Raw genomic sequence first — 22,979 nt, 5'->3', positions numbered from 1 at the left:
CTGTTTATGAAACGCCCAGAATAATTAAACAATTGGTGTAATGTTACACTGGTAATTATTATTTCTGTAGGCCTCGTATAATGAATAAAACACATTTTAAAAGAGTTTATTAATGTGGAGTTAGACAATGTTTTTTTCTTTCTATATCATCTATCTTTAGTTTTATCTAGCTTTATCCATATAAAATATTGTTTTTATTTTTAATTTTACAAACATATATATATATATATATATATATATATATATATATATATATATATATATATATATATATATATATATATATATAATTATTGTATAATATATGCACACACACAATAAAAAACAATGTATTTATGAAACAAATAATTGTAAAATAAAGTAAAATTTAGTTTTTTTTTTTACAATTATATTTTAAAATTATTTGTTTCATAAATACATTGTTTTTTATTGTGTGTGTGCACATATTATACAATATATATATATATATATATATATATATATATATATATATATATATATATATATATATAATTATCCTCTGTAATACATTGATCACATCTTATGATTTAATGTCAAGCAATAATATTGTTGTGATTATGTTGTAATTATAAGAAGAAGAAAAAACTACTCGTCCCAACATGCCCCTCACATCATGCAGCACAGCCAATGGGGGAGACCTTATTTTGGCGCTGAGACACAGGCCTCAAGCAGAAGGGCTTTTGTTAAAGCTAGAGGGAGGGAGACGGCTATAATAAAATATATGGGAGCCAAATTTCCCTGGGTCTGCAGGAGCATCCCGCAAAAAAACGGGGCCTCACCCTATTCTACAGCCACACGTCTAGTCATGGGGATCGACATAGGACTGATCTAGCCCCAATTTTATTTTCCATACACCGGATTAGATCTAAGAAACGTGGAGTTATAGGTCTTTGTGTTGATATATTTATGTTAACTGCAGCGGGGATCCAGTTTATTTGGTGTATTTGTTTAGAATGGAACACGCTGAAGGTACAGACGCTATTTTTATTCTACTTCGTTTCATAATATCGCGTTGAATCCAAAAAAAGAGCTGCATGAATTTCTGGTTTTGATAACAACAGAGCAGTGGTTTTTCATCACACCGTTTCCTGATGGAAATGTAATCTGGCCAATTTGATTTAAAGGGGCACGGGCAGCCATGTTGGCATGTTCGCATTCACTTCTTCAGTTTTTGTGGTCCTCCGCATGATCCAATCTACCAAGAAACATACCATTTGGAAACAATGTTTGTTTGGAAAATTCCATGGTGATAAACCTTAGCAATAACGTTACGTGCGTCGGTGTTTCCCCGTGTACACACATTAGCACATCCGCTAACGCCGCCTTTCATAGAATGCAGCGACATTACACGGGTCCGCTTTACAAGGCTGTTACGGAAACAGGATCTGTTTTTTAACTACACGAATCACGATAGCTTAATTTTGTTTATTCGTTGGCCATATAGCATTTTCATTAAGTTGTATGTGTTTATACATGATAATATGATTATATCGAGTATGTTTTGTTATCCAGAAAAGGCTAGCAGGCTAATATTAGCCAGCTGCTGGTCACTGCAGGTTTGTTTGACATGAAACATTTTATTATATTAGTTGGTTTAGAAACAGTCGTTTGTTGTTTTGTGGCATTGAGTGATGTGGTTCATGTGCTAAATGAAAGTCTTTAACGGCTGTTTTTACATCTTCTCTTACTAGACAGACGAAACAAGCAAAATAGACAAAATAAACACTGCTTTGATGGCAAATATATATTTTATTAACCAACTGGCATACTTGTAATTAAAGGGAGAGAAACTAAAAATTAAAAATATTATTTAATGAAACAGAAACTGAGATAAAGCATGCATTGTTGTCATAAAGGTGAGGGGATGTTATATGAGGAACATGGCATTTAACATGCTAGATTCTGACTAAATATCCTATCAAGCAAGGCTGTGTAATTTCAGTCTAAATTTTGGTTGAAGTTTCCTCTCAAGAATTCGGGAAAGTTGGCTTAACTTGGAGTGGAGTAAACTTAATTTATCCCCTGGGAGGGAGATTTGCAGCATTGCAGAAGTACTGCAAACCTCAAACTCATTTGTGCAGAGTATTAATCACATTTTTTACCCATTTTTTTATACACAAAGGCAAAGCTATTAAACATATTTGCTGTGAGCACTTTTTTTAACAAATGTGATCAAATTAGTTTTTTTTTTTTTTGAGTCATAAACACAGTCTATCTGTTTTTCCTCAATATCTAAGCAGGCCCTGTAAGAAAAAGGGAAACTTAAGGATGCTGGAGCAGAACAATGGATTTCTCCTTCTCTTTCATGCAAGGGATCATGGGAAACACAATTCAGCAACCCCCTCAGCTTATTGACTCCGCTAACATCAGACAGGAGGATGTCTATGAAGCCATAAGTGACCCAGGAGATGATGGAGGACAGCAAAACTTTGAATCTCCTTTGGAGTCAGGCTTTCCTTACCCTGCTGAAGACCTCCCAGTCATTACAAACGGCTACCCGACAGGCGTAGGTACCTATGAGCAACAAGCCAAGTTTGCCTTGTACTCACAGTTCCCCAATGGCTCAGCGAATGGCTACGGAGCCATACGAAACTATGGGGATCACGGTTTGCTGCTTGGTGAAGGCACTGTATTGAGACCACCAGTGGTCCAGGAGAAACCTCCAAGCCACATCTCACCTCCACCTCATCCCCATCATCACCACCAGCCTCATCATCCTCCTCACCACCATCACCACCACAATCAGCAGCAGCAACACCATCCACAAAACCCACCACTGTTACCTCACCACCATCACCCGCCTCCTGCTTCTCACCTAATGCCTCAAGTCTTGCCACCCCTTCCTCCATTGCTCTTGCCCTCTTCACCGCCCCTCCTTTCACCTCAAGAGAGCACCGTCTCCAACCCCATTACACAATCCACCAACACTCCCAAAAAGACCAGCTCCCCAGAGATCAAAATAAAGATCATTAAGACCTACCAGAACGGCAGGGAGCTGTTCGAGTCCTCACTGTGCGGGGATCTGCTGCAAGAGATTCAGGCCGGCGAGACTTCCAGAAGACATGAGCAAAAGAAGGAAAAGAGGAAAAAGAGAAGCAGCAGACATGGTGCTTGTCAAGAAGAAGAGAGCCAGCAGCCATGCAAAGTGGAGGAGCGGTCAGGGGTGGTTCAAAACTCCTCACAGCTCAACGAAGGTCATGTCGCATTCAGAGAAGAGCAACCTTCTTTGACCCTCAAAAGCCCCAAAGCAGAACTGAAGGAACAGAAAGTGAGTTTAATATTCTTCATATGTTTGTAGCCCTTTTCACTTCAGAAGATGTGGAAAAGCGGAGAGAATTTCTGGTTGATGAGATCTGATCAGTTCCTGTTCATCCAAGACCATCTTGTGTTCTTGTTTAGGTTGAAAAGCACTTTCCTTCGGTCATCACTAGCACCGGCTCTTGTCAAGAGTATGAGATCGGGGACTTGGTGTGGGCAAAGGTTGGGACGTTTCCTTGGTGGCCGTGCATGGTGTCGTCAGACCCTCAGTCAAATGTTCATATACGACTTAATAAAAGAGGTAATTCATCTACTATAAGTGTGTGTATTTATTGCTGGAATACGCTTGACGATATTTAAAATCAGAGCAGTTTTCAAAACTCTAGGTGTTATACACTTGTTTGCTTTGAAAACATTTAGGCCGCATGTCCAACAAAGCATTTTTTCCCCAAGGGTGGCGTGTTTTTTCAATTGTTCTAAACATTCTACTTTTTTTTTTTTTTAATGCCAGGACCATGCCAAGTGCTAAGCATTTTCTTTTGCACTGAACGTTGGGGTGTTTTTTTTTCTCAGCACAGAGAGTTGAAGAATGTTCAACTTTGGGTAAAACGCTGCTCTCATCACTCTCACTTTTCAGTCAGCTAACCAATCACAGTGGAGGAGGGGCGGGACTAATATCCGCCAACTATCACACCCTGTTTGTTCTACGCCTGAACAACAATGAAGTTAATATTGTTTTGTCTTCGAGTATTTATGTCTTTACTATTAAGGCACACAATATTTTGTTGTATTAAGCAGTTATTAAGGCTATGTTGATTAGCATTATTATAGATATACTTTATTATGATGAAAATTCTAATAATAAGAACTCTGATAAACCATTTATTGCTGTAGTTTCTGTGTTTATTAGTCATGCTGAATCAGTGAAAGTAGTTAAATCTTCTGTTTATTCAGCTGCGATAGCCATTTCCTGGATTTCTTTGGATGGATATTTCCTACTGATCACAGAACTGTGCTTCACTGAAAGATGCGCATGACAATCGCAGCTTCTGCCTAATCGCAGTTTATTGACTTTTGAGATTTAATTTTGATTAATTGCACAGCCCTAGCTCACAGCTGTGCTTTCTTAGCAGAGCTAAAAACACTTTGGTAGACATGCAGCCTTAAAGAGGAAAAATTGTGAATCATACATGAAATTTTGCACAATATCTGATGTCCTCCATCCAAGTCAGGAATTTATAATAACTTGCTTCCATGGTTCTTTGTAGGTGTTAAGGAATACCATGTACAGTTCTTCGGGAGTGTCCCTGAGAGGGCTTGGATCCATGAGAAGAGAATTGTGGTGTACAAGGGCGAGAGCCAATTTGAGGATTTGCAAGCAGAAACACTCCGGAAAGCAACCAACCCAACTGAGAAACAAAAGGTATCCTGCTGTACCCATTCAAATGTGGTGACCATCTTTCTGTGGACATTTCTGATTACTTATTCTCTGGTTTATTTATTTTAAAGCTGCTGAAGCCTCAGTCCCAGAAGGAGCGCGCCCAATGGGAAGTGGGTGTGGGTCACGCAGAAGCCGCTCTGCAGATGACACGAGAAGAACGCAATGAGAACTACACCTTCATCTACATTGACAAGGAACCCAGTGCTGCCGCTGCTCCTGCTCCTGCCGCTGCTCCTGCTGATGATCCTGTAACCTCACCTAGGGCGATCACTAAAAACCGCACTGAACGCAAGCAGAGACGCTATAAAGGCAGTGCTGGAGCGAAAGATGAGCCCATACCTCGTCGGCAGCAGCCACGAAGGCAGTGCAGCATCAATAGTAGTGGAGAAACATCATCTCCCAATCAGGGAGAAGATGATATGGACCAAGAGCAACCCCACAGCCCTGCAAAACCTGACCCCCACCCCAAGGAACCCTCCCCACCTCCAGTCAGGACACCCTGGAAGACCGCCGCAGCCCGCAAGCTGCTCCCACTCTCCATTACTATGAAGAAACTAAACGTGGAGATCATCAAATGTGATTGGCAGCTCCCAAAGCAAAAGTTGGACTTACCTAAGAAGATGGAGAGTGAGGAGAGGCCCAGCGATCAGGTTCAGTCACCTGAGGTAGAAATAAAAAAATGACAAGCACGACAAAAGTACAATAAAATTTAAAATATTCATAAATACTACAATGGTACAAAAATACTAAAATGACACTGGATGCTATTTGCTTCCTAGTGTAAATAGTGTACTAATTGTATATGAGTGTATTTAGTATTGTTGTAAACATGTATATTTTTGAACTCACATTTCCCAGTATTAGCCAGCTTCCCTGTCTGACTCATTTAAAGCAGGGTATGCTGACTAGATGATAACTATGCTGCATAATAACTTGCAGGACAGGTAGAATTAATGTCACCAAAAATTCTCTGAAATTAATTTATCCTCTATAATGCATTTAGTTTGGTAAATTTATATTATAATATTATAGCTTACTGCCTAAAGTTAATTACTAAGATCAGCTGTAGCTAGCTAACCTAAAATTAGGACTCTGCTCTCTCTCTTTATGCATGCAGCTTGAGAAGAAATTGCACCTTTTCTGCCAGGCAGCTGTTGGTATGTGTTTTTTTATTTTTTTTATATAATGCTTCTCAATGCATCCCACAAAGGGCTCCAGTGACAAGGCAGAGGCAGAGACGTGTTCCAGTGAAGAAGAGCGAGCAGCGTCTCCCTCAGCCTGGAGTGACCAGGAGAGCACTGAGCAATCCACAGGTATATATAAGCACAAACACAGAGTTATTCACCAGAGTTAAACTCCCTTTTGCAACGGTATTCAGATGTGCTTTGCAGTATAAATCTAATCTGTGAAAACGTCTTCTGTGTCTGTGATATCAGAGAGAAAGCAGCAGCGCCGGTCTGTGCGAAGCCGTTCTGATTCGGAGAAGAGTGTGGAACCAGTGCCAAAAAAGAAAGTGAAGAAAGAACAGGTAGAGCACACAATAATTTAACAGTGATGAATCCAACAAACCGTAGGGTAGAATTCACTAAATTAACTGAACCTTCTGCCTGCATAATTTTAGCACCTGATTCGCTTAAGTATTTATCCAAATCAAATTACTGTGCAAACCTGTTATTATATACTTGTGCAAAATGTTATTTGCACAGCACAGAATCCTCATCTTGGGGGCCAATTCTGAATGCTTACTTGTGAAGAATGTAGCAGACTCTGATATACCATTCAGCATCACTTCACCACTCTCATCCAGTCACATGAATCGTCTCTTTAAACAACGAGTTTTGTATATACTTTATTATTTCTGATGCCATGATGGAAAATTTATTTTTTGTTTTTCCCCACAGGCTGAAGCTGCACCTCAAATGGATTTCAAAACAGGGTCGCAAAAAGGTGCTTGACACTGCAAGATGAAATTTACATTTATCTGAAAGGTTTTCTTAGATGTAATTTTTTGGGGTTATGTTTTAAATTATTAATAAGTCCATAAATTAATTTCAGTATTCAGTAATTTCAGATCAGTATCTCCCTGTTAATGCTACTGGAATCTTGTAGGTGCCAGCGAGATCTCAGACTCGTGTAAACCACTGAAGAAACGCAGCAGAGCATCTACTGATGTGGAGATGGCCAGCTCACTGTACAGAGACACTTCTGACTCTGACTCCAGAGGCCTCAATGATCCACAGGTCAGACTACACGCAACAATACAGCCAGTCTCCAATCAGGATTTTTTTGGTTGACGCCTTAGCCAAACACTCCTCATTGGGTTCTACAATTGTTATGACAGATTTATTTAAAATGCAGATTTTGTAGCCAAATGGACTCTGTTTGTAAAGTCCAATTTTTGCATTCATTTGCATCCCTCGCAGACTGGATTCGGGAAGCGCTCAGACAGTCCTGCTACAGTAGATGCTGACGGATCTGACGCACAGTCTGTGGACTCCAGCCTGTCCCGTCAAGGAGGAAGTTCCTCAAAAAAGGACACAGTCTGCCATGTAAGTTCTATAAACGCTGGGTTTATATAACATTATATGTAGTGACATTAGATACAATGCTGTTCAAAAGTTTTGATAAATACAGTCAAATCAGTAATTTTGTGAAATAGTATTAGAAATTTAAATAACTAAATGTAAATATATTTCAAAATGTGATTTATTCCTGTGCTGGCAAAGCTGAATTTTCAGCAGACATTAGTTTAGGCTGCTTATTTGATGCTAAAGAAGCATTTTCTTATAATTATCAGTGTTGATTCATTTTTTATGGAAACCAAGATTTTTTCACAAATAGAAAGTTCAAAAGAACAGCGTGTATTTAAAATGGAATTCTATTTGACACAATGTAAAAGTCTATATTGTCTTTGATAAATGTATCGTGTCTTTGCTTGAATAAGTGTTATTTTTGAGGTTATATTCATCGTAACAATACTGATATTGTCTGACTCTCTCAGGTATTGTTGTTATGTAATAATCTGATGTGGTTCTTCTGTAAATGTCTTAGGTCTGTGAAACATTCGGGGATTCTTTGTTGAGCTGTGAGGGAGACTGTAACAGACTGTTTCATCCAGAGTGTATTGGATCCAACAGTGGACCAGATGGAGAACAACTGTGTCAGGAGTGTAAGACAGGTGAGCCAGGTATCTATTCAGATGTCCCGATCCCATTTCGATTCCCAAGCTCTTGATTCGATTCTTTATTCAATTAAAAAAAAATCTTTATTACATTCAGTGAATATAGTTTTAATTATTGCTGTCAAACGTTAATTGTGGTTAATCGCATCCAAAATGAAAAATTTTGTTTACAGTGGAGAAGACTAACGATGAGATAATCAGATCTTGTTTTAACCCTCAAAGACCGAGACAGCCGCCCGCGGCTAAAAATAACTGTTGTTTTTTTAATGTTTAATAACTTTTGAACTGCTAATGCAATCTGAATGCTTTAAAAAGTGATGTAAAGCAGAGACGTGTTCTCCACGTTTCGGAGATATCCTATTTATCTCATTTGGATATTCAGAGGCGTCGTAGTGCACGTGATTACGTCATCACATTTTGACAACATTGATTCGTAAGAAGAAACCAATGCTTTCGTTCCTCTGAGCCAAACAGAAATGATTGTTGACGCGTTGTCCCGCCCCCGAGCCCAGATTGGTTCAAACTGTACCATATTCAACCAATAAGAAGTCTTTTGAACTACTACTTAACATATTGCTTTTGAAATATGAACGAACACAAAGTGAAAGTGAAGTCTGTTGGGAGTGCATGGATACAAACACAAACTAACAAAACTCTCTGAAAAAGCACAAAAAAACACACGACAGAAAACTTTGACATAAAACAAATCCAAACCAAGGATGAAACAGTGGAAGCACTGGGATTTCTACATTGGGTCCCTAGGCGATGTCCCGGTTAAATCGATTCTGACACAGATTACTGGCAGCGGATCTCTCATTTATATGATGTCTATTATGTTTAAATAATTATATAAATATATAGTTCATAAAGATAGTTTGCAAAAAAAATTTCAGTTGCACTGAATATTTCTCACTTATTTTGTGTAGTTTGTGAATCATTTGCACTGTATTGTTGAAGACAATTTGTGCAATTGTTTTTACTATATGCTGCATAGTTTGTGTTTATTGTTCATACTCAGATTGAAAATATATTTCTCAGAAGAAGAAAAAAACTTATTTTGTTTGGTTTTGTTATCAAATAACACTCTTTCCATTTTCTTTACTTATTAAAATGATTTTGGACACATCTCTATTGTTAGTTAACGAAATAGGCCTGTTTTTTTTTTCACTTAAAAGCGCAGATAACAATATTGTAATAAATGGCTATAAATTGCTTGGGGAATGGTATATCTAAACAACATTTTATTTGGAAGTGTAAAACACCCAGACACAACTTTCTAAAGCAAAATATCCAAACTTTAGGAGTTTCTGTTTGAGTACACAGTAAAAAACACCCAATTGTTGCTTGCATTTTTCTTAAAATTCAGTAATTTCATTCATTCTTTGAGAAAACGATAGTAAAATTGAGACTTTAAATTAGTTAAACTTAAACTGTAAGTCCTCCTGTTTATAATGATATATGGCACTTGATGCTGACTGCTAGAATAGGTCTGAAAAACAAAGAAAAGTGCAGGTGTGTCAGGCGCCCCAAAAATGTTCTAGGTCTTTAAGGGTTAAATGTTTGCTGAAATAAATACTGGCAAAGATCAATTAGATTCTTTTGAGAATTGATATGGAATCTAATTTAAAAAAACAGATGCGCTAATTGCCCAGCGCTAATTATTACACACTATTGTTCCTAAATGGTTATACAGAATTATTCAGTGAACTGAATTAAATAGGTATTCTTCTCCTATTTCATTTCATATCTACCACTACATCTGATTTGTGGTAACTTTTTAAAAGCTGTTACCAAATATATAACACTCAAAAAAATGGCCTGTAACATCTGTGAAAGAAGTTTCATAGCAAATGAATTGGGTTAGTTTTTTAACATTGTGTCATGTATTTTTGTCTTTTTGTTTTCTAATTTCAGTTCCTGTTCGGTCTAATCTGTTTGTCGCCCTCTCTTTCTCCAGGTTCCCACCCTTGTTTCTCCTGCAAGGTTGTGGAAGGTGATGTGAAGCGGTGCTCAGTGAACAGTTGTGGCCGCTATTATCACGAAACATGTGCCCGCAAGTACACTGGCACCAGCACTGATACTAGAGGCCTCCGCTGCCCTCAGCACAGCTGTGCCACATGCTGCCTCGACAGAGACCTTCACAAAGCTGGCAAAGGTAGATATATAGAAGATCGACTTTCGCATTGTATCTCACAGACGCAATTTCAGAGCGGTTTCTGTTTTTTCTCTCTCCCTGTTTAGGCCGTATGATGCGATGTATCCGCTGTCCGGTGGCGTATCACACAGGAGACGGCTGTGTGGCGGCTGGCAGTGTGTTGATAACACCCCACATCATCATATGTAGCAACCACTCCAGTTCCAGGAAGAACGGACACTTTTCCTCACCTGTAAACGTAGGCTGGTGTTTCATCTGCGCTCGAGGTACGTTTGGCCTGACAGTCTTTATACCTTGCGTTATAGCTAAAGCCATAATCACTAAGAGGATAAGATTTGTATGTTCAGTGTATCTCATACTTTAAAAGGCATTTAAATTAGTTCTTGTCAAAATTGCAAGGTGTCACTAGTGCAATCAGTGAATGTAACACTTTCTAACAATCTTCTCACCACATCAGTGTTTTAATGTTCTCTGGTGTCGTCCTTTGTAGTGTTTGATGTTCCTTCTCTTTAAGAGTTGGACACTTTTTAATGTGACCTCCTTTCTTGTCACCTAATCCTTTACTTTAAGATGTTTTGTTTGTTCGTGATCCATCAGATCATGTTTGTTTCCTACTAATTAGTAACATTTAAATTGTCTGTGATTCTTCTGGGGAAGGACTGAGATTGGATTTAATTAAATGTGAACTTTAAAAATGGCAAAAATTGTCAGTAATTTAAAACATTCCAGTGAGCAATTAATGAACACCAAATCTGTTAGTAAATGGTGAAATCATAAGAATCTGCCAATTTTAATGGTTGGGTCTCAAGAGGTTTTTTTATTATTATTATTTTGCACAGATATAGAGATTATAGTCTTCATAATTTACCTTGATATGTTGTTCAAGTAAAATTAGACATTAAGACAATAAATGTTTAAAATTGAATTTTAAGGTTTATCTGCAATAGCACAAAATTAAGTTAATTTGAAATTTATTGGTAATGTTGGTTGATACCATTCTGGTTACAATATATTGTGCTCGATATGAATGTAAATAAGTGTGTATGATGCAGTTGATTAATAAGCCTGCATTATGCCAAGACCTAAACCAAATTATTTTCATGATTTATTTGTGAATAGGCACTGATTTCTGATAGTGTCTTGTTGCACATGTAAAATCACTCAGTGGTAGTGTCTTACGGCCAGATGTTTAGTTCAGAATGCAAACCTTAATTAATATCATTGATTGCATCTTTAAGTTTTGGAACGAACCCCTTCCCACTTTTGTAGAAAAGCTTTTTCACCTTCTAATTTCTGAAGAAACTAACTGACTATTATAAACTGTATTTTGTTCATTTCTTTAACCATCTTTGTTGTCTGCAGTAATTTGGATAGGCTGTGTTGGCGTGGGAGCATTTGCCTGATTTTTATAACCAATATTAGTCCTTACAGCCTTTGTCAAGGAAAATATTTAGTTTACTCCCATCATATTGTTCCAAGCCTTATGACTGCATTTCTTCCCTGAAACACAAAATGCAAAATTTGGAAGAAAGGTCTAGTTTTGGCTTTTCTTTGCCCATGCAGTTGCAGTTAATCAGGGCTGAAGATTCCAAGTTCAAATAAGGATGTAAAAGCACCATAAACGTATCATAAAAATGGTCCCACTCCAACACTGCAGTATTCCTCCTTAAGACTCTCATTTTTTGTGTTCTCTTTTCAGGACTACTTATTTAATCACGTGTCTTTTTTTTTTTTTTTTTTTTCTGATGTGTGTTTTCTGGAATCATGGGTAGTTTCATTACTCATGACTTTTCCTGTTTGTCTCGTGTAGGGCTTTTAGTGCACGACCGTACTGACACCATATTAAGTTCTTATACCTTTAAGTCGCACTACCTTCTGACTGAGTCAAATCGTGCTGAGTTGATGAAATTACCTATGATTCCTTCTTCTTCGTCAGCTACCAAAAAGAATATTGGGAAAGGTAAAATCACGTTTTCTTGGTTTATGTAGTTTGCCATCTGTTTGCTTTCATGGCTGTCTTACTGCTACTTTGTTTCTTTATTTATTTTTGGGGTCATTTTATTGCTCGTAATTTGACACCCTCTCATTGCTTCTAATGCACATAGTTGGCTTGAAATAACACGCGGCAACAAATAGCTTAAATTTTTAGTTCTTCAGTTTAAATCAGATCAGCATTATAAATTAGTTTGGGAAATCATGTGGAGAAATAAAATAGAAGTTGGGATAATATTCAAATCTTTGTGTGCCTGTGTCTGATTCCTGGGAATTTTACTATGTTAGGATATTGTCACATAACTTGTTATTCTGAGTCTGTAACATGCTTTGGCTTAGCATTAATTGCTTGGATTGTTTCTAAATTACTTTGTCCCGTTTCTCTGTTTGCTTGAGCACAATTGTACTCTACCACCCTCCAAACATAAACATATTTTGGATGGCCGTTTTAATAGAGCCAACAGCAGGGTCCTGGAAGTCAAAATCCCATTCATTTTGTCCATAGAGAATTGTTTAAAGATAACTTGTACAGCTCTCATGTATGGAAGCCCTTTTCTGTTAAGGACTATAAATTCAAAAAGGTAATTGTGACTTATCTCACAACTTTTGTCCTTGCATTTCTGAGAAACAAGGTCAGTATTGCAAGATATAAATAGAGAATTCTGAGTTCATGCCTTGCAATTTTTTTCACACTTTTTTTTTTTTTACATTTCCACCATGGAATAAAAATTAAAAGGCAAATTGAAACCGTTTTATCTCACAATTTTGACTTTTTTTGTCTTGCAGTTGCAAGTTTATCTCTCACAATTTGGACATTTCTTCTCAGAATTGCACGTTTATATCTCAATTCTGAGATTATACAATTGTGAGAAGTTGAAATTACCTTTTTTTATTATGTAGAAAAAAATAATTTTTGTACTTTAGATTATTTAATTCTTATTGTACCTTTTTATATTTTATTTACATAATTTTTTATGGTTCTTGGAGTGAGTAGTTAGTTGATGTGAATAATTTCAGAGCTGGTTAGATTGTTTTTTTTTTAATCCCTTTGGAAAAAATGAATCGGAAAACAATGCTTTCGGAGCCAAAGTGGGCACTCACTGCTGTGCTCCATCTTTTATCGTCCATTAGTGCTTATTTGCCAAATTTTTCAGTCAAACAAAGTGTTTTAAGTGACACCATCCAAAATACTTGCTCCGTGTCTGCTAGTGTACTGCAGGTGATGTTAATGCGGCCAGTCAGTCAGTGTGCATCACTGCATGTTTCCCATAGTGCCCCCCTCTGATCATTCACTATTGGCTGCTTATTAAATCACCCAGCACAAAAAAGCACATTAACATAATGCTGAAATGTGTTAGTCATCAAACCATGTCTTTGAGCATGTCAAACTGAACTACAAATTAGCATTTAGAATCTAGACATATATGTTGAAGCATTTCAGAGACTTCTATCGATCTCCGAAGTCACACAACTGTCTGATTCTGACATGCTCATGGATGAGGTTTGTGGAAAACCACCTTATTGGGAATGGACAAGCATGTGGTGATACTGTGGGCCTGTGTTTTCGATTGTGTTCATGTGCGTGTGTGTGCTTGTCAAAAAGGAGGAAGACTGTTGTGTTGCGAGGCCTGTCCCGCCTCGTTCCACCCCGAGTGCTTGAAGATGGAGATGCCAGAGGGGACGTGGCTGTGTGGGGAATGCCGAGCGGGCAAGAAGCCCCACTATAAGCAGATAGTCTGGGTCAAGCTGGGCAACTACAGGTACGTCCGTAGAACTGTTAAAAGTCTCTTAGTGTTCTAAGATATCTTTGCTAAAAACTAAAGGTATGTTCATGTCAAGTCTAATATGACTAAATGGCAAAAAAAATGTAAATATTCAATAAAAAAATTTTAAATAAAAAAATGTAAAATATTCAAAAAGCTTTTATTTTTTTCCCCCAAAAAAACTCAAGCCTTTTCTCACAACGTCTGATGCAGCGCATAATATATGAAAATAAATAAGATTTAAAAAGTAATAATAATTAAAAATATTTTATCTAAGAATGTTATATATCATTGTAGTATATTTCTGACTTGTTCACAGAGACGTTGTTTCAACGATGCATGTATTTTTTTGACTTTAGACTGTTTAATGCTGCTCCGAGGTCACGTAAATGTATTTGCACGGCAACTTTATACCTTTATAGTATTAAATTTATACTGCTAAGTAGTGTTGTCACGGTACCAAAATTTCAGTATTTGGTACCGATACCAGTGAAAATCCACGGTTCTCGGTACCAACTTCGGTACCAAAGCAAAACACATAATATGCTAATTAAAAAAAATATAACTTTTTAGCACTAAAAATAAAACCAATGCCATTCTTTATACTTATTTACAATTGTGTTTAAAGTATTTCTACAAGTTATATAATTATGAAAAACAGTAAACAAGTTTCACCCAAATTTAATTTGTCTTTTCATTTATGAAATTTAAACATTTTATTTTTGGTAAATAAAGGGGATTTGCTATTAAAATTAAAACATGGAAGAAATATTGTGATTTATTTCTTTAAAAAATAAAGTTTTATAAATTTTTTCAACAGTAGTAGCAGTATCACATACATTTTACTAAATAATAGTAATATTTATAGCACAATGCCTTTATGTAAAAATTAACTTTTAGGCCTAATGAATGCATATTTGTAATTTTAACTGAACTTAAGACTGTTGGTGATGCTTAAGATATTTTTGGTCGTTGAGGGTTTCTGTAAAAAAATAGTTATTGATCATATTAATTATTATTTAAAGATAATACTACTACTAATTCTACTATCATACTAATGTATATACAATGCACTATGAATTGATGAGCTGCTGGGTTCATGAATATTAATCACATTGTCTGCGTTCGGTCAAAATTATTTGCTGAATTATTTTGACAGGAGAAGACAACAAAGAATAGTTTACATATAGTGTGTCGATTCAGCGTGGTAAGACTCTCGCCCTCTCTCTCTCTCTTTGCATGTGTGAGAAACAGCGCTATCAGTAAAGCGACGGTGAGTCGTGTGCCTTCACAAAGAGTTTACAGAGCATCAGGTGCGCTGTGCGTCCATTGAGATGAACTGAAAAGTTCAGATCGCTTGATGGAGAGAGAACTCTGAAGCTCAGATGCTGAAATTAATGCAAGCGTCATGCGCTTCAGTCTATGTAGTAAACAAACCCGCACGTCTCTGCCATTCATTAATTCACACAGAGACGCGCAGAACACGGATTCATATTTCAAACAACTTTTGCGCCTTAACATGGACCAGTATCTGTAAATATGGAGATTTTATTAATTTATGCTCACTTTGACAAATTCCATGACTGTCCATATTAAAATGTAAGTTTCATTTTCATGACTGGATTTTGAGATTCCGTCCTCGTTTTCTGCTACGCGGAAATCATAGCGCTGAACCGGGTTTGAACGGGACCTCGGTACTACCGGTACTTACAGAAACCTGGTACCGTCACATTTACATTTTTTTAGTACCGACTTGGTACCGAAGTACCGGGTCTTTTGACAACACTACTGCTAAGGTGTCACAAAAGCTCATCTGAAGTGGCATTTAAGTGTCTTTACACAGACAGTGTAATGCTGCTCAGAGGTGGCATGAATGCATTTACACATTACTGCTGTATAATTTGATACTTTGGTCTGAGCAGGCATAATTTAGTCTGGCTTTTATGCGGCATCACATCTTTACACTGAATTTGAGCCGGCACAGTGCTGTGTAAAAAGTCTTAAGTCCAAAAAAAATGGCTTTTGCTGAACCATATCCTTTATAGTGTTCCTGTAGCTCAAGTGGTAGAGCATTGTGCTATCAAGCACAAGGTTGGGGGTTCGATTCCCCGGGAACACATGATAGGTAAAAATTGATAGCCTGAATGCACTGTAAGTCACTTTGGATAAATGCATAAATTTAAATTAAATTAATTTTTTTCATTTATTGATGAAGGCAAAATTTTAACTGACCAGTGAATCGGTGATAAACCTAATGTTGATGTTGAACCATGTGTAGGTGGTGGCCAGCTGAGATCTGCAACCCTCGTCTGGTTCCCTCCAACATCCAGACCTTGAAGCATGACATTGGTGACTTTCCAGTCTTTTTCTTTGGCTCCCATGACTATTACTGGATAAACCAGGGCAGAGTTTTCCCGTATGTTGAGAGCGATAAGAACTTTGCAGAGGGACAAGTTGGCATCAATAAGACGTTTAAAAAAGGTAAGATCCCAGACCAGTTCAGTGGTGTTTCATTTGTTTTGTTATATTAAATGTTCAATGTAAGTATCACATCCCCAATAAAGGTGAAGCTAAATTGACTTCTGAATGATTTTTTTGTGCATGTAAAGCACTTGAGGAGGCAGCAAAAAGGTTCCATGAGTTAAAAGCACAGCGAGAAACTAAAGAGGCCCTCGAACAGGAGCGAAACTCTCGGAGACCTCCACCATACAAACTTATCAAGGTACAGAATGTAGCTCAAATCCTTCTTTGTTGTCCTGTGGTACCATAATATGACCCATTCTTACCTTTCATGTTAATCTCTCTACAATGCAACTTTGCAAAGAAAACTAAATCGTATTCAAACAAACTAAAACTATGTTTTTGTCCACGTTTCTCACCTCAGTCCAATAAGCCAGTTGGGAAGGTGCAGGTGCACGTCGCTGACCTCTCAGAGATCCCCCGCTGCAACTGTAAACCCACAGATGAGCGTCCGTGCAGCCAGGACTCTCAGTGCCTGAACCGCATGCTGCAGTATGAATGCCACCCGCAGGTCTGTCCCGCAGGTGACCGCTGCCACAACCAGTGCTTCTCCAAACGCCTCTACCCCGACACTGAGGTCATTAAGACCACCGGCCGAGGATGGGGCCTAAAGACCAAGCAGGACCTCAAAAAGGTGAGAGTTGCGCATCTGAGCATGAAGTCTGATAGCACTAATGGCCTGGAGCTGTAATTGAGAAACGTTCATTAAGACTTGCTGTAAAGACACATTGTACATTTTTGTGGTGACTATAAATATTTATAGTTATGCTCCAGGGTTACTATTATTAACTAAAACTACTGAAAACATTTTGATAACTGAAATAAAGCTGAAGTAGTTCACTAAAATTATTACTATTAGATAGATGAAAAAGAGAAATATTGGCTTGACAACTTTTTTTTTTTTTTTTTTTTGGGTGTAAGTATTAAATTGGGGGTATTCTGACATTTTTTGGAATGTCCAAAATAACCAGTGAAGAACATCTGGATGAAAGACTGCTTAGTTTAGACCTTTATTTGTTATATTGCATAAAATCTTTCTTGTTACTGCTCTTGGGACGTTGGTTGTGTTTAGGGTGATTTTGTCATGGAGTATGTTGGCGAACTGATCGACTCCGAGGAGTGCAAGCAACGAATAAGACATGCCAATGAGAACCATGTGACCAACTTTTACATGCTGACCCTCACAAAGGTATCACTGTTGCATGTTTATTTCGTGTATGTAACATTATACATCATCTCAGATGTATTAAAGTCGCTCCTTCTGTGCTTCTCAGGACCGTGTGATTGATGCTGGACCCAAAGGGAACTTGTCACGCTTTATGAACCACAGCTGCAGTCCCAACTGTGAGACACAGAAGTGGACCATAAATGGAGATGTTCGGATAGGACTCTTCACCTTGTGTGATATCGCAGCTGGTAAGAACAATTAGCATTTGATCTGAAAAAGGGCACTGTTTGATTAGAAGCTAATTGAGATAATCATGTTGGGTTTTTTTTGTTGTTGTTGTTTTTCAGACACGGAGCTAACCTTTAATTACAACCTGGACTGTCTGGGTAATGGGAGGACATCATGCCACTGTGGGTCTGAGAACTGCAGTGGGTTTCTTGGAGTCAAGCCCAAGGTAAAGCCTAACTGAAATAGACAGAAGCATATGAAGTCCTTACCCATTTTCTATTGAACCATTGTTCTATAGATGAGGGTACTTAATGCTTTCTTTAACACTAGGTTTTTGTCTTTCTCTTTGTTCTTTATCTATCGTCATCAATTCAGTCTCTTGTCTGACACCTTGTTTTACTTCCTGCAGAGTGCAGTGGTCATGGAGAGAGAAGAGAAGGTGCGCAATGCTAAGCTCAAGCCCAAGAAGCGCAAGCTGAAGACCGAGAGTAAACAGACCCACGAGTATTACTGCTACAGCTGTGGAGAGGGAGGAGAGCTGGTCATGTGTGATAAAAAGGATTGTCCGAAGGCCTACCATCTCCTCTGCCTCAACCTGACCAAACCTCCATACGGTAAATTTAAACTTTAAAGCCTAAAAGGTTGCGAACCACAAAGAAATGAAAGAATGGACACAATTACAAATTACACAATTACATTTATTTTTAGTACAAGTACATAGCAATTGTGTAGAATAATTCATGGATAAAATGGCTTGAACACACTCCTATGATGAGAATAATTAAATGTTTGTTAATAAAGTATATTTAAGGGGGTATAAATTATAAAAGTCTAGAAATTTAAAGGGTTATACAGCTGTCCTGATATTGTAAAGAAGACAATAATAATAAAATAAATGAATTCTTGAAACAAGTAGTTTGGCATAATCCTTTATTACTTATTAAAATACAGAAGTTTTGTTACAAATATTGTAGCTGTTTTTAAATAAGATTTAAAATAGTTTGTTTTTGATTTATAAAATGTATCTATTCAGTGTTTCTGTATTTCGACAAAACCACGTCATGTGGTGCAACCAACATAATGAAGAAAAAAAACCATGAAATGATGCAAGTTCTCAATTCTTTGTCAAAGTTTCTTAAAATATCAGAGTATTTGACCTTTTTATGACAAAACTAGGTTAGTTCAGGTTGTAAAATGTCAGGTGGTGCAACTCCCCAAAAATGATCAATTAATAATTTGTGTAAATACAGCTAGCAAAATGTTTAAAGGCTTTTTTGAAAATGTTTAGAATATGTACAATTGCAAGTATGCAAGGTGTGAGGAAATTGAGGAAAAGTCATTTTACTTGATGACATTTGTCATTAATTTAAAACTTTTTTTGAAAATTGTATAAAGTTCTTGAGAAAAAAAAAAACAAAGAGCCCATTTCTGAGAATTAGGAGTTTTGAACTCATATATATATATATATATACTTTTTTTTTTCTTCTTGATATGCTGTTGTCCCAGTTACCCTACATCCTATATGTTAATTGAACTGACAGTATGAGATGTGACCGATCTAAATCTATTAATTACAATGAAATTGCCAATATGAGGGCAGCAGAAGTTCTCTCTTGAGTCACTTAGATGTTGAATGATTGATTTGTATTTTCTGTGCGTCTCAGGACGATGGGAATGCTCCTGGCATCAGTGCAGTGTGTGTCAGCGCACCGCCGCCTCCTTCTGCCACTTCTGCCCCGCCTCCTTCTGCCGAGAGCACGAGAGAGGACAGCTGGTAGTGTCTGCCCTAGACAACCGGACCTGCTGTTCAAACCACGACCCCCAGAGACCCTTAGGGCCTCAGGCTAGCCCTAGCCAGGTCGCTGTAAAGAAGGAACCGCTCGAAGCCGAAGAGGAGGGTGACGGCAATGAGGAGGAAGACGATGATGACGAGGGGGGAGAGGGGGAGTGATTGGGCCAAAGCATAGAGGAAGCATTGAAAACCACATCAAAGTACATGAAAAGTTCAAACTACAATGAACCATAGAGTAGATACATGCAGCTAGCTGGTCCACTGTACAATTAAACTAAGTGGACTTGATAAACTGGTTTGATTCATTCCAAATCTACAGCAGCTGGTATGAATTTTTTGAACTTATCACAATTTACGGCCTCATGTCAAATTCATACTGGCTTATATAAAAATGTAAGCTACTCATTTCTGGTTTTATAAGCAAAATTTCACAGCTAATTCTTACTGTTTTTTTTCAGAAGTGCTCAATTTCGGCAAAAATAGAAAAACAACTCGGTTAAAACGACGCCTTTCAGCGGCAAAGTCAGTTTCCACCTCTATGGTACTTAAAACACTCTATAAACACTTTAAACCAAGAACTTTATTTATGTACCTCATGTAAATAGCAAAGACTGTTGTAATATGTGTCGGGCGCAACCATTAGCCTCTCACCGGTAGGATTTCACTACATTTCTGAATATGAACCTGTCGTGCTAACATCAAAAAAAAAAAAAAAAGACGAGCGATTCAAAAGACATACGAGGTTTGTTCAACTGCCGCCCCATTCCAGTGAGTTTGTGACTTTTAAGATATATATAATCATTAATATATTTATGTCTATGTTTACATCCATTCACAATGTACAGTATTATTCATCTGTATTAGTCAATTTGATATCACTATCGTATTGTTGTAAATGTGCCCTTTTTGTCAGCAAAATTGCATTATTGCTTGGCCGGTACTGTATTGCCTTCATCTTTCGTTCCATCGAGTAGCGACGCAGCATAATTCAAAGTTATAAGTGTTCGAAATAACTATCAGTCACCCAAGAAAATCAGTTCTCACGTGTACAAACAATAACGTTTGATGGTGTAGAGTTAAGCCACATATACTCCAACACTGCCATGAGTCTTAAACGAATATTACCATTGTGAGTATTGAACAGGTGCCAGTGTGTATTTCAACTACGAGGAACCCATGTCATTTTTCTGAGCAGTGCTAGTTGTGAGACTGTGAGTACAATCTTTAATTAATGTGATTTTTCTTTTTTTTTCTCCATTTTTTTTCTGCGTTTCCGAAGTGTATATATAATCTGATTTACTGTTGTGTTTTGTTTTCAGTAGTTGAGATTAATATTTCACACCTAGTACATTGCTGTACAGTCAAGACTCGTTTCAAAGGTATCAAAGCGTACCTTAACCAGAAACTTTCATTTATCTCATCGGTTACGTTCGGTTGTATTAATGCGTGCTACTTCGCTAAAACCGAACTATCATGTAACGTTGGAGGTCTGTACGATTTACAGCAGAGTGTAGCATAATCCTCTCTGTGACTGTACTTGATGTGAATTTGCTTAAACTCAATAGCTTTGATGCCTGTGCTGTAAAGTGGAGCTGTTTCTCTCTTGTTACTGGTAGCTGTGCGGTCGTGCTGTGCCACAGTTTGCACGGATGAAAATCCGACGAATCTCGACGGCTTCGGCACATGGGCTTTGTATACTTACTCGTTAGTCATTTCACATGAACGTTTTTATAGACCACAGTACAAGTATTATACGTGATGGCACCACCAGTATGTTTGTCACTTTATGGAAAGAAGGGAAAGTGCTGCAAGTTTTCATTTTACTTGAATCGTGTCCATTTTGCCTTTGTTCAAGTCTGTATTTATTATTATTTTTGTCTCACAATGGAGTGTAATTAGTGGATCTCTGTACTGGATTCTTGCATCCGACGACAAATTTAAAGAATTCTGATGATTTGACTGCCAAACTGAGATTAGTACATTTATGAAAATACTGTATGCTCTTACTTGCATCTGTGTCTTTGAAACATGGAAGGCATTTTGGGTTTCTGTTGTGTGGAAGCCCATTTCTGCCGTGGAATAAAAAAATTGTGACTTTTTATCTCACTTTTCGGAAAGAACTGCGCGATGTAAATTTTTTTTTTTTTTTTTTTTTTTTAAATAGTCAGAATTATGAAATGAAAGTCACAATTAACTTTTGTTTTTATTCTGTGGCAGGAAAAGGCTTCCATACTTTTGTGTTATATTCTGATATGTGATATTTTTATAGTTTACATTTATTTTTATATAGCTTACTTGTATTTTTTTAGAGGTCATAGGCACTTTTGTTCCTGAAGCACCAATATTTGTCCTTACGTTTATAATGAAAATGGTCAAGAATATCCAGTTGGCAGGATGCAAAACACATGTTTTGCCTGTTTGTTGGTACTATATATTTTTTTACTTATACTTTCATTTCTGTTTTCTTTATTTGGCCTTCATTTACATGTTTGATCAGATATAGATGATCACTAGAAATTGCCAATGCCTTTTTCGGAACGGCTTGTTTGAACCCTCGTGGAAATTTCCTTTTCTGTTTATTCAGTGGTTCGATCACTGATCTGACTGTAATTGATTTGTTGCTATATCAGTTTTGCTGTATCAAATGTTAAAAGTATATTATCTCCATTGATTCCAGTGTTTGGTGTCAGTGCACTCTACTTTGTGTACATTTTTTTGTGTATTTGAAGTTATCATTATCATTTTGTGCTATCCGAGCATGTTCTTTGTGTTGCTTAACTAAATTTACTAAAGGTGGTGTCCTACCAGCTTACACTTTGATTTCTGTGTACTGATTTCACATTCCTTTTAAATAGACTGTTTACTAATTCTTGCTACTGAGTTACAGAGTTTGTGTAAAGATTAATGTGATATTGTAATATTTTCACCACGCGCATTGAATCACATTACACACTCAACTAAATAAAACTTATCCTAAATGATATGGCTTGGGTAGAATGTAAGTCCTCTCAAGGTTTTCTAATGATGTACTACTCATGGATAGAAATTTCTTTGGCTATGTTATGTAGCCTATGTCATTGCATTGTGTAAGAGAATGATGCTTGAACAATTGTACATAGTCGACAGCTAAAAAAAAAAAAAAGGAAAACAAAACCAACTCCATTGTCATCATATTGTAGTGTCATTCGAATGCTTGTAATATTGCTTCTGAATGTTTGTGAACCTAGAAACATTTTGTACATTTCTTGTATTTTATTTGACCAACTTTTGAGATGTATTTCTTCAGAATTCATAAGTCATAATTTATTCTGAGAGTACTTTAAGCAACATTCCACAGATTTAAACGTTTTCAGACTTGCCTGGTTTGACTTCAATAAACTGTAATGAATGGTCAAGTGTTTCTTTGAATCCCAACCTGAACTGAGTTTGTCGTAATTGACTGTCACGCATTTTTGAATAC

The 22,979-nt window shown here is 37.2% G+C and overlaps 1 protein-coding gene across 6 annotated transcripts; it reads left to right on the top strand.

The window, feature by feature from the left end:
* Window positions 1–648: 648 nt before the first annotated feature.
* Window positions 649–22,914, top strand: nsd3 (nuclear receptor binding SET domain protein 3). Of its 6 annotated transcripts, none has more exons than XM_059539576.1 (23): window positions 649–990; window positions 2,262–3,289; window positions 3,421–3,580; window positions 4,548–4,702; window positions 4,789–5,385; window positions 5,931–6,033; window positions 6,157–6,248; window positions 6,622–6,667; window positions 6,830–6,960; window positions 7,144–7,269; window positions 7,772–7,898; window positions 9,859–10,056; window positions 10,143–10,322; window positions 11,867–12,016; window positions 13,652–13,808; window positions 16,090–16,292; window positions 16,421–16,533; window positions 16,696–16,965; window positions 17,404–17,520; window positions 17,606–17,747; window positions 17,847–17,953; window positions 18,137–18,341; window positions 19,392–22,914. In XM_059539576.1, the coding sequence occupies exons 2-23, from the start codon at window positions 2,306–2,308 to the stop codon at window positions 19,676–19,678; spliced, it is 4,650 nt and encodes a 1,549-aa protein (XP_059395559.1). In that variant the 5' UTR covers window positions 649–990; window positions 2,262–2,305; the 3' UTR covers window positions 19,679–22,914. The 6 variants fall into 6 exon arrangements, with proteins under 6 accessions (XP_059395559.1, XP_059395562.1, XP_059395558.1 ...); XM_059539579.1 differs by having other exon boundaries at window positions 2,259–3,289; window positions 11,993–12,016; XM_059539575.1 differs by having other exon boundaries at window positions 2,259–3,289.
* Window positions 22,915–22,979: the final 65 nt, after the last annotated feature.

The sequence above is a fragment of the Carassius carassius genome, chromosome 45 (assembly GCF_963082965.1).
Source record: "Carassius carassius chromosome 45, fCarCar2.1, whole genome shotgun sequence".
Classification (NCBI taxonomy): Eukaryota; Metazoa; Chordata; class Actinopteri; order Cypriniformes; family Cyprinidae; genus Carassius; species Carassius carassius.
This window is presented reverse-complemented; position numbering and strand designations above follow the sequence as displayed.

Coding starts and splice junctions, on each gene's coding strand:
- nsd3 (XM_059539576.1), top strand. CDS start 2,306: ATGGATTTCTCCTTCTCTTTCATGCAAGGGATCATGGGAAACACAATT. Junction 6,961..7,143: donor GAGGCCTCAATGATCCACAG/GTCAGACTACAC, acceptor CATCCCTCGCAG/ACTGGATTCGGGAAGCGCTC. Junction 10,057..10,142: donor CCTTCACAAAGCTGGCAAAG/GTAGATATATAG, acceptor CTCCCTGTTTAG/GCCGTATGATGCGATGTATC.